Genomic DNA, 12,187 nt, shown 5'->3' with positions numbered 1-12,187 from the left:
ATAATGTTCGCGCAATAAATGACCAGCGCAAAAAATGCATTACAGCGCTTTTTACGCGGCATGTGGATGCCCTTGCTTCTAGCCAGCTTCTTACTGCTTCCCCAATCGCGGCTGCCAGTGATCAATCGGTATAAACTACAGTATTATGGCAGTTTTTCTAACGGACAACGCGAAATCAAGCGATGAAACGGGCATATATCACTAGGGTAGTACTATTTACTTTGTTTATTAAGCGTTACATCGGCCGACAAGCCCGCTTCTCCCATAGCGGCTGCCGGTTCCCAGCAACAGCATAGCGTGGGAACAAGTATATCGGCGCTGATATCCCAGTTACCGGTACACGGTCCATCCTCCACCGCCTCCCTCCTCCACTTTCCTTCCCGTCTTCCCGGGATCATCTCTGACGCCGGCTGGCAAAACACGCCAGCGTCATCAACACGGCGTGGCCGAATTTTAATTCCTGCTGAGTACTGACAATTACTCCCATGAGTCCAATCCGTGACGGCTTGCCGGCGTACAGTGTCGCCTGCCAACCGCAACGGGCGACGGCACTCTCCGCCGTGCTCATAAGAAAAATTGGTCTGCATAAGAAAAATTACTAGAGTAGTAATAAATGATAATTTTTGCCCGAAAAGTGTCAAGAATGCTTCCTCTGTATCTGTATGTGTACTTGTGTGCCATGACTCATGAGCACCCCTTGCACACGTGCAGACTTTTGCGGAGTGTCCCATCGGCGCGGGCCGCTGCTGCAGTGGTGCTCCTGTTTGCCTTTGCTGTGCTGCACCCTTCCTCAGTGTCAGCCTGCCCTGCAGGCCGCTCTACAATTATTAAAGTCAACCGTCCAACATGTAAGTTTGTCCAGTTCTTGCTTTGTTCAGCTGGAGTATACGAGGTATTGGGCAGTGTCATAACAACAACGTACCATCAAGGAAATCAAATACACAATTTCCTTCCTGCTGATTAACGCCTTTCCAGTTGTCAAAGGAATTGTGTACAGCTTTGTCGTATCTCGCATATTGTGATTAGAACAAGCAGCTAAGTTGGGATTCTTCAGTGGATGATATTCTGCAAGCCGGCCTGGACTACCACCGCCAAGACGACCGGGTGACGCTGCGCTTTCCCGGGGAGAACGTTTCGGCCGAGCGCGCCATGGCGGGGATCGTGCGGCGCCCGGAACTCGGCGAGAACGCCTCCTTCACCTGCCGCGTCCCGACCGGAAGTGACTGGCGCAGCGTGACCTGGCTGCACCAAGACCGGACGGTCTTCGCTAAAGGTCACCCGTCCCCGGTGGCCGACGGGCAGCAGTACGTCTTCCGCCGCGACAACGACACCATGACCTTTGTCATTCTCAACGTGTCGCTGCAGTCCAGCGGCGCCGTGGTCTGTCTGGACGCCGCGATGCACGATCCCAACAGGGACCCCATCCTGCAGCGCTACAGCCTCTGGCCGAGCGTCCTGTTGGCCGCGGACGTCTTCGATCCGCCCATGGCGCCGCAGACCGTTCAGGAGGGCGAGCACGTCCGCTTCTTCTGCTCGCTCCGGCTGCCGGTGGCCCAGCGGGTCCTGGACCATCTCCTGCGGCAGCACGTGATCTGGCGCCACAACGGCCGCGTCCTGTGGGCGCCCGCCGAGGAGCGCTACGCGTCGCGGCTGCCAGCGGGCTGGACCGGCCCGGACACCTCCAAGGCCGGGGAGGTGGCCAACCGGTCCGGGGGCACCGCCCGCGGGGTCTTCCACTTCCACGAACCAGTCCAGGCCGACAGCGGCACCGTCGAGTGCTGGTTCCGGCCGCACGGTGGCCTCGACGAGTGGGTCGTGCAGTCGGCGCAGTTCCGTGTCCACCGGAAATAAGAGCGCGTTTCAACAACGCTGCGGCGTTAGCGATGCTAAACACGTGCATCGAAGAACAGCGCCATAACCTATCAAAAGACTAAAAATAGTATCTCTGTATTTGTATATGCGACTAATACGAGAACATGCCAAGCTTCGGTTGACTAAGCGCTTCTCTGCAGAAACTGGTAAAGAATTTCAATGTTACGTAATGAAATACGGTAATAATTGAGAAAAAGTTGTCATGGTCAATACCACGAATTATATCTGTACATAGTCGTCTGTGCAGTTCGAGCAGCAAGGTTAACAGACAACTAATGCTGGCGGAAGGAAGGTTGCCGGCGATTAATTTCCGCTGCAGAAAACGAAGCAGCCGTGCCTGTGGCCCGCGGCCTTGACGTTCGTTGCACAGACCACCAATCGGCAACAGCGGAACAAGCGCAAATCATTTATTACCGGCTAATTAAGCATTTTGCCAATTTACAATGGTCCACCAGTGCGCACAGACAATGATACCTACTCAAGCAGCGCCATAAATAAATGACTGCGCCTTTTATTCGCCATGTGAAGAAACTCGCTTCTAGCCGGCATTTACTTAATTGCTTCGCAAATCGCGAGAGCCGACTGCCGAGTGATCTGATTTACATTATGGCAGTTTTTCTAACGGACAACGTGCAAGCGAGGAACCATGCCGCTGCTTGTAATATTAATATTGCGTTTATTAAGCGCGACGTCGGCCGACAATCACGCTTCCCCGACTCCGGTTCCCAGCAATCGCTCATCGTGGGAAACAAACATGTCGGCGGTCCTTTCCCGGTTAGACGACCTCAATTCCACCGCCTCCGTCCTCCCGGACCTCCTCCCGCTTTTCTTCCCGTCTTCCCGGGATGACCTTTTCCGACACCTGGCCCAGCACGCCACCGGCCTCATCGACACGGCGTCGCCGAATTTTATTGCTATTTTAAACAGCACCGCTCAAATCCGTGACAGCCTGACGGCGTACACTGTCGCCCGACCACCACAACGGGCGGCGGTGCTAACCTCCGTCGTTTCCGGCTGCGAGGACGCTTATGCCGAGATTCTGGACAGTTTGGAAGTCAATCAGACGTTCCTTTTGGGTGTCCCGCTGGCCTTTCTCCATGTGGCGGCGTTACGTGAAAAACTAATCCAGGGCAGCGCGGTGGTGACGGCCGACAGCCAGAGGAATATTTCCGTCTGGTTGGCCACGTACTGGCAGTTTATTTATGACGGATACCTCATTATTTTTATTTGTATTTGTATTTTATTTTATTTTATTTTATTTTATTTTATTTTATTTTATTTTATTTTATTTTATTTTATTTTATTTTATTTTATTTTATTTTATTTTATTTTATTTTATTTTATTTTATTTTATTTTATTTTATTTTATTTTATTTTATTTTATTTTATTTTTTTATTATTAGAATTTCGCAGCTAAAAATAGAACGCTGGGTGCAAACCACCCTCCTCCAGGACATCTGCCACGCCCTCCTCACCGACACCCTCCAGCAGCGTCACCTCCTCAACCTCCAACAGGAAGACTGCTCGGACCCGGACTGGATGGACAGCCAACTGGAGCAGAAACAGCAGCAGCACTTCAACCGACTGCACTTCCGGATGCTGACTATCCTCTCTAACCTCTTCGTCCTGCACCGTCTCCTCCCGGGCTCCGAGACCCTCCCGCCCTATTCCGGCAACTTCCCCACGGCGGTGACCTTTCACCCGTTCGAGTCGCCGCCCAATCCGGTCAAGAAGAACAACACGCTGAGCATCAACAACTTCCGGTTGGCGTTGACAATGTCCGGAGCGTCGCCGGGGATGCCGGCGCCGTTGCGGAGCGGGTTGATGCTGATAAAAGGGAGCCCGGTGTTCGGGTTAACACACCGGAAGAAAGACTTTGCTGGGTCCGGAGCGGTCAGCCACTGGAAGGATGTCCTCGGTTATGACGTTCCTCTTCCGGTGACACCGTCGCCCATTGCAAAGAACGTCACCAAGGTCACCACAACCCCCGGAAAGGTCACCCGGAGGTGGTCGACGGTCACGACTACAACAGAGCCGACGACGACAGTCAGCCTGAACCCGTACGGACCCTGGGTGGTCCCGGCGTTTGTCACCCGAACGCCGGCAGCCCCGGTAACCACCGCTTTGGCGTCGGCGACCTCCCCAACTGTCCGCCGTGCTGTTGTCCGTCACGGGCAGTTTAACCTGCCGGATACGATTGCCATCACGGCCGACACGCGTCGGCAGCGCGACCGGATCTTGGAGAAGGAGATCAAACCGATCTGGGCCAATGTCTTCGGTACGCTGATCACTTCCGGAACGGCATATAAATTATCCTTGAAATAAATGTTTGTGTAAATGAAATAAATTCAGGTCGCGACGTGGCCGCCGGCTTCGGGATCTCCGTCACTGGCGACAGCCCCTTCGACCCCGCCACCACCCCCGAAGGCCAACAGCTGCGGCGGGTGGCCTACACCGTGGACGGGACCTCCACCGTCGACCTCAACTTCGACGTAGCCGCCGGCGCCTTCCACCGGCTGGCGCTGCTGGCCGGCCTTCCGAACCTATGGGGGGTGCTGGACATCAACGGCACCTGGGTCCCCAACACTCGGCGCCCTGTCTACACCGCTCCGCCGTCTACCTCCACCGCGGAACCCTACTACCGGCGCCCGACCACCACCGAGGCCGCGACGACCCCGGAGACCGTCGGAGGGACCAGCGAGCGGCCGCTGGTGAGTCTGGAGGACGTGGTGGTGGTCCGCGCCGACACCCGGCAACAGCGGGACCGCGTCCTAGAGGAGGAGATCCGGCCGGTGTGGCAGGGCGTCCTCGGGGCGGACGTCGGGGATTTTGAGCTGCAGGTGCAGAACGACACGCCCTACACGCCGGCCCGGGATAAGAAGGGGGTGGTGCTACGGCAGGTCACCTACCGGCTTAACGGAATTGCCGCGTCCACTTCCGCGTTCGAGCAGCTGGACGGGAACGCGCTGCTGGACAGCTTCCACCAGCAGGCCAAGGCGAGCGGTCTCCAGCATTTGTACGCTATCGGCGCTCGCGGTTTTAAATGCTGTCGACTGGTCTAGTTTTTCTTTTACTACAAATGATTTGGCTCTATATGAAAACTGCTGTTGTATGTTCAATGAACTATGTCCAACAAAGGTCACTTTATATATGTACGTTTGATAAAAGTCACTTTATATATGTACGTTTGATAAAGGTCACTTTATATATGCATGTCTGACAAAGGTCACCTTATATATGTACGTTTGATAAAGGTCACTTTATATACGTACGTTTGATAAAAGTCACTTTATATATGTATGTCGGACAAAGGTCACTTTATATATGTGCGTCGTTTACATGTACCTCGTTTTTATATGTATCTAAAACAGAAATGATTTCAGGCTATGTAAAAAAAGGCAAATAAACCAACGCGGTTGCACTACGGATACATATTATGTGATCAAAAAGTGCAGCATTAATTTACAATGTGTAATTATAGCCAGATGCGGGCATTGAAATAACTGGCTTTTGTGCGCTGCACGCGCCAATGCCGGCGCCGGTTTTGTGTTGTGGCGGGAGAATAGGGAGCGTTGCGCTGCTGTACATGATGCGCAGTGAGGCACGTCGGCGGAATGGTACGCCGGCTATTGTCAGCTGGCACGAAGCCAGCGAGAAGCCGCTCTTTTACTCCCCATCGCTGACTGCCGAGCGCCGGGACGGGATGGAAAATACAAGCTATACATGAATACATGCAATAAATGCACCATAAAGTCACTATGTATTTCTGTTAAATAAATATTTCTGATATAGCCTTATTTTCACCGTTATTCGAGTGATTTTATTAATAAGGCACTGAATTCGGGATCAAGTCTTAAATCTAAACTCATTTCAACAGTAATGGAAAATTAAAAATTTCTATTTCACACTGAATTATTTAAGCAAAAGCTTGAAATGTGTACATGCAGCATTTGGCTTTGCGATGTCAATCCTACCGCGATCGCGATCGTACATTATTATCAGCCGGTATGCAACGTAGTACTATACATCTTGGCGTTGCTGTATCTGGCGTCAGTTTAGCCGGCGAGCGTTGGCCCGGTCGCCTCGGCATGAGGCCATCCTCGCAGCAGGCATCCGTTTAGCGATAGCAGCCATCAAAAAGCAATCAATTGACGCCCAACAGATGCCGGCACAGGCACGTAAACAGCTCCCCTTAACCATGGGCTCTGCTCCACCATCTATCTATCCCATCATCCCTGCTCCCGAACGGCACTCCATCAACACCTCATTACATCACTCAACAGCCTCCCCCAACAATGCCGCCATTGTCCGGCCTTTCTTACAAGCAGTCACGTTAACAACTTAACATTCACGTTCTCGCAACCAACCAAGCACGCCACTGACGCCTTCATTTACGTGTATATAAACAGGATTCCCACGGTCACCAGTGCTGGGAACGGCTGATCGCCGGCGCCGCCAAGGACGCTGTTTCAGCACGTAACCGTCGACAAGTTGTTGCTGCTGCTGAAAAGACGATTTGAAGGCAGTGTAGCTTTAATTTCATGGGAATGGCCGCGGCCAACGAACAGAGTTAATTAGCGTTCTGGCTGCCGGCAAGGTCACTGGCGTTCGCCTGCCGCAGCGATCGAACGATGCCGGTTTTAGCTTAAACATCAAGTGCGGCTAAACAATAATAACTTAAGCAATTTTTTATATAATTTTCTTATTTGTTTTGCATATATATTTTTGTATATATATATTTTTATTTTTTTGCATTTATGTATATATATTTTTTATTGTCGTATATATATTTTATATTTTTGTTTATACATTTACACATTACTTTTTTCTTAAGTTGGTGGAAGTGTAAGCGGTATCGAGCGACGAAGAAGCTGAAAGAAATTGTCGGCGTAAACGGCGCCGACATTGATCGGTGTCGGTTGCGGCGTGGCTGCACACGGGGCGCTTTATGGAGCGCGGAGGTTAACAATACTTAATAGAATGCAGTGCATTGACGGCCGATTACGGGCTTTGACGGGCGCGATGTTTGCCTTTGATTGCCGCCAATCGGGCATTCAACGTCCCGCATTCAACGCGCCCGGACAACGGGAGACCGGCGCGTTAACATGTTTTATGTGTAGCGCATGTACAGCGACATTTACGCCGGTTCCTGTCGATCGCCGACAGTGCCCGACACGACAAATCACTCTCCAGTAATTCTTAACTGCAGCCGGTGTTCACCGGCACATTGCGGCGTTCAGTTTTTACGAGCCGGCGCAAAACAGCAGAGATAAATGAATAAACGTGAAAACAAGGACGCGAGACAGGTGTTACGTATTAAAATTCGTGGCGCATGGCGCGTTAATATTTCCCATATTAATTAATTATTGTGTTGGGCCGTGAATAATGAATAATGCAGCGGTTAGCGGTAGGGCATACAGATACATTGACAGCTGGCGGCGTTAAAAGTTGATTAGCGGCCGGCTGGCTTAATGGATATTAATGGGTATAGCCGGACGCCCGCGGTAGCGCTGCTGTATAGTGCGTCTATACGCTGTATGTACGCCGTGTGCCGGCGGAAGTTGGCGCAGCGTAACGCCTCCTGACAGGGACACACACGGCTTGTATAGAACAGCATTGCCAGCTCACGGGAATCCCGGCTCAGCTGCAGCCAGTTGATCTGTGATATTGCATACGCGCTGCAAAACGCCAGTCATATCTCGCAGCTACCATCTGTCTATCCGTAATCCCCATCCAGCCATGCTTTTATCGTTATGCCGCAACAGCGCTGGACGCGGATAAAATCTGGCGCTGTACAGTTAATTTCTCCTTAAAGTTTGACTACGCTTGCCAAGTGATTTGACGACTGACTTTTTGGACGCACATGTAACGCTTGCTGCCAGCATCATCATGTGGAGAATGCCGGTATCCGTCGGACACGGTTAATTAACGGCGCAGGTCCACTGGCATTATGGAGATGTGCACTTCACCAGTGTCTTAATGCCTTGTCCTGTCCTGTCTTGGGTGGCCCGAGACCTTGACCCTTGGAAATGCCCTGCTTCCGGCCATTCCCCGTGCGGCGCTGGCATTTCGTCCCGGCCGCACCGTTGACTGCACCGTCCGCCGTATCTGTGGGGCCATGGCACGCCTACTGCCTGCTGGCTCTCCTGATGACCGCCGCCGGCAGTCCGCCGCCCGCGGGCGACCACCGTTCATCTAACACGACGCCAGGTACGGCAGAATTATGTATACGCCGGTTATAGTGCCGTTTAGTATCTACGTCACAATGCCGGTTATTGATTTAGTGGTACGTAATAATACTATATTATTATATATATCAGAAAGTACTGTACCTACATAATTATGCATACAAGTACATGGGCGCGGATATTGCATAGAGTGATATAGACAATTCCATATCTTTTCATCCTTTGCTCATCACTAAAACGTTGGGATTTTATGACTGGGCTGTAAAGCAACTGATACAATCCGTTGGGTTGTTAAACTGGGGATTTAACTGGTGAGGAGCGTTCCATCGCTATTCTCAGTCAGCCTTTTAGCTTAGCTGCTGTCAAAGGAAATGCTACGTCTGTTGCATTTTTAGGTATTTATGTGTATACACAATACATTTATTTTACCTTTTATTCCGAGAGAAGATAGAGACTGTGCTTCTTTTTTCAATGTTTACATTTTAACTAGCAAGCAATTATGCCGGCGCTTGTGAGTGGTACGGGTCACTGGTACCGAGGTACTGAACTATTTACAATCAATATTATGTCATTTATTCATAAGAGTATTTTGTTATGAAGACGCCGGTAGCCCTGCGTTTAATTCGGCCGGCTGTTGCCTGCTGATAAACGGTTTCATTTATTTTACATGTGTATACAGTAGACTGTAGATTAATAACGGCTAGTTGAATTTCGTGTAATGTAAAGGAGCCTTTCGGTTACTTGGTTGGCGCCTGGCGGTGATGTTGCGTGGAACGTAATCCCTGCTTAATGGTTATGTTGGCCGGGACGCGGCTCGTGGTGATACCGGTATCTGTATACGCATACGCAGACGGGCCGAAAACTGCCTGTGCCCGGCAGGAAGATGTGACGTGGGGCACGGCCAGATGATCCAGATCCCGATGAAATTGTCGGAAAAGCTGGCGGATGTTGGGGATTTGATTTGGGCTTAATTCCTTGACATGTCATTTTTCAACAACCGCGATCCGAGATTGATCGCCAGTCTGCACAGGGGCGCCAACGTTTAACCGCGTTAGCCGGCCAATAGTTCCTGCACTTCCGACAGCTCATCAGGCCAGCCAACATGAACATGTACAGTGTTATACTTGTACACGTCTATTGACACTGCGCATGTACAAATATTGCTTCCGTGTCCACACACGCGACAACACCGCAATTAATAATGCCGCCTACCAAACATGACATTACAGATACGCCAATCCTCCTCAACGTCTTCGTGTCCATACCATTTTCTTGCCCTGATCAAATGAATAATCTAGCGGTACATTGTGCATAATTCAGGAAATTACAAGTGCGCAACTTCCAATGGTTTCTACTGATTTATTCCCGATTTTCTGATAAAAAATACCGCAAAGAAAATGACTTTGGTGAAATATGAAGTACGTTAGACATTATAAAGTACGGTATAATATAAAGTTATTATACAGTACGTTATATAAAGTGGTTTCTTAAGGAAAACCGGCTAATTGGAGGAATTAGGAAGTGTGTGTCTTGAAGCGTGCCCTGTACAGATATGATATTAGATAGATGCAATTACGCGCCATACGAGTCAAAGCGTAGATTTAGCGCAAGTACTCGTATTTCTACGTGTCGCAAATAATATGTAAGAAATTACTTACGACATGAGTATAAGCAGGCGCCGGTAGAAAACTAATTTTATCCCGGCGTGCGTTGCAGGGACAGCGAACGCTACACCCTCCGTCTTTGTGTCCGCAGCCGGCGTATTATGTGCCGCAGCACTCCCCGTCCACGGCGACGCAAACGCCGCTGCACTCTCACTATCGCCATCGCCACTGGCAGCAGTAACGACGGCCGCCAAAAATAGTCCGCACCCAGCAGCGTCGCAGACGCGGCCTGCCAAGAATCCCCACAACCCGTCCTCGCTGCTGCGGCTCTTCTCCATATCCCGCGATGTCGACCGGCATAATATTCCGCAGCCGACAAACCGGACCAGTGCCGCTGGCGCCAGCAACTCTACCAACCGGCGCAAACGCGGCGTGAACGCACGTGCGCCCGTGCTGGCCGACACCATGCTCACGGCGCCGCCGTCCTGGGCGGTCACCACGTCTGCCACCAACACCACAACAACATCAACAACAACAACGACAACAACAACAACAACCAAGACGCCGGTCAAGTACTACCACCATCCCGGTAAAAATCTCATTTAATTATGCGTCGTACCGGCAACATAATCGATATAGCCTGTTGCACAACCGGTCAAGCGTACAGCGTGTATATATACTCTCTACTGTGCTACAACGTCTTGAGGCAATATTTGCTCGGGAGCTCTTAGCTGAGCCAACAAATCCGCGCTGTCTCTTCCCTTCTTCACCACTGTTGACATCCGGTGTGCAGCTCGTTAGCCGTTGTCTGCCCCGGTCAATAACGCAGCTGTATAACGCGATTACTGCGTGTTCCGTTGTGACTAATGTTGTTTGCGTTGCAGTGGTCTTAACCGAGTTAAGCTGGGAAGTGATTGTCGCTGTCATCTTCGGGTAAGCCAACACACGCAACGCCATCGAAATGATACATTATGCCATAGCGTCATTCATGTATTCAAATTCACGCATTCGATTTTTACGTACTCGTAGAATAAAATCGCAACGGTAGAATAATTTATCTGTATAGTGTATATACAACAATTTAGCAATTTTTCTGTACATATAGTGCATATATATACAACAATGTTTTTCTCCGCTTACAAAATTTTTATCCCAATGAACAGCAGCAAATTTTTTTTGAAAGTTACTAATGTGCGCATTTAGAGAAAATGTGCAGAAATATATATAACAATTTCTGCTGCAATTGTTGTTGCTGTTATACAGATCGATGGGCGGAAGCCTGATCCTGACGATTGTGGTGTACTGCCTTTGTGGTCGACCGGAAGAGGGCCACTTGATCTGATTAGTGACGACGGTGTACACTGTTCATCCACGTCGTCAGCAACGGCAGTTGCCGGCTTCCTTCTTCTGGCAATCACGGCGTATATCTGTGCTCCACCGTCATGGACGGCGATTAATCAGGCGGCCGCTACCTAAAGTCACTCAGGCTTCCCCTACCGCCGACCAGATCCAAATGCAGATTAACCATCCTGCGCCCTCATCAGCGTCAGCGCACGCTGAACCTTAATGCCCCGTCAGCCCCATCGATCCGGCTGATTACCGGCGGGATCAATGGGGATCACGGCCGGGCCGGGGAGAGGGAGAGGCCGGTCGGGATGAAAGAGCAGGTCAAGCCGGGACACTTCCGTAACGGATTTAACAGCGAGTGTACCGGCTGACCGGCTGCTTCCGGCTGCTCTTATCGCCACTGAGGTCTATTCCGGCCCTTGACAGTTCCTAAGTACTTGATCTTGCGGCCGGGCTGAGCCAATCAGCGCTTCTTCAGCCACTCGATTATGTTGTTCTTTCCCGGGACACACCGGGCTTTTATTGTGATGACCAACTGCACCTGCTAACTGCGATGCACCGCTTGACTGTACTTACTGCTCTGACCTTTCTGATTTCTTTAGATCTGTACAGAATCTGAGTGTGACGTACAAAGCCAATAGCAAGTATAGCGCGTTTGGAGTGTTGTTTCTGTAGTAATAAAAACGTACGTTGTACTCCGCCGGTTTTTACCACAGATCCGCTTCTGCACTTGACTAATCATTAGCTAGTCAACTTGCAACGTTGTTGTAATTGGATTTCCTTCCTCTTTCGCATTTTTATTCATTTTGTGCAGAATTCTCCTTGTGTGACGATCTAAAAGCTTTCTTCCACAACTCAACGACGACGGTTACGGTAACATTATAACAGTATGTTGGACACTTTTATTAATTGTACCATTGGGCGTGTTTGTACGAGTTGTGCGTTGTCGGTTTAATTTGCCGGTGAGGGTCACGCGTAGCCTGCGCAAATCTGTGCATCGATGCTGCTGTATATTGCTTCCGCTTCCCATTAACACTGCTAAAGCACCGGAACAACCGTAACTACCGGACTGACTGCTAGAATGTCAATATTCAACGCAGCAGGAGCGCCGCTACAGAAGCACATGTTGTAGGCACTTTGCATAAATACATACCATATTACATCCAAGAAATAACG

The 12,187-nt window shown here is 50.3% G+C and overlaps 3 protein-coding genes across 3 annotated transcripts; all 3 read left to right on the top strand.

The window, feature by feature from the left end:
• Window positions 1-640: 640 nt before the first annotated feature.
• On the top strand, window positions 641-1,851 carry LOC129592476 (uncharacterized). The gene is made up of 2 exons (XM_055488523.1): window positions 641-848; window positions 1,055-1,851. Exons 1-2 carry the CDS (start codon window positions 644-646, stop codon window positions 1,849-1,851), a joined length of 1,002 nt encoding a protein of 333 aa, XP_055344498.1. The 5' UTR covers window positions 641-643.
• Window positions 1,852-2,626: 775 nt separating this feature from the next.
• On the top strand, window positions 2,627-5,200 carry LOC129592383 (uncharacterized). The gene is made up of 3 exons (XM_055488401.1): window positions 2,627-3,057; window positions 3,276-4,150; window positions 4,225-5,200. The coding sequence occupies exons 1-3, from the start codon at window positions 2,627-2,629 to the stop codon at window positions 4,932-4,934; spliced, it is 2,016 nt and encodes a 671-aa protein (XP_055344376.1). The 3' UTR covers window positions 4,935-5,200.
• Window positions 5,201-7,554: 2,354 nt separating this feature from the next.
• Window positions 7,555-11,666, top strand: LOC129592436 (integumentary mucin C.1-like). Its single transcript, XM_055488475.1, has 4 exons — window positions 7,555-8,082; window positions 9,777-10,253; window positions 10,549-10,597; window positions 10,928-11,666. Exons 1-4 carry the CDS (start codon window positions 7,902-7,904, stop codon window positions 11,004-11,006), a joined length of 786 nt encoding a protein of 261 aa, XP_055344450.1. The 5' UTR covers window positions 7,555-7,901; the 3' UTR covers window positions 11,007-11,666.
• Window positions 11,667-12,187: the final 521 nt, after the last annotated feature.

Source organism: Paramacrobiotus metropolitanus, unplaced genomic scaffold, assembly GCF_019649055.1.
Source record: "Paramacrobiotus metropolitanus isolate TYO unplaced genomic scaffold, Prichtersi_v1.0 Parri_scaffold0000052, whole genome shotgun sequence".
Taxonomy (NCBI): domain Eukaryota; kingdom Metazoa; phylum Tardigrada; class Eutardigrada; order Parachela; family Macrobiotidae; genus Paramacrobiotus; species Paramacrobiotus metropolitanus.
The sequence above is the reverse complement of the archived record's forward strand: the minus strand, read 5'-3'. Positions and strand labels throughout refer to the sequence as shown.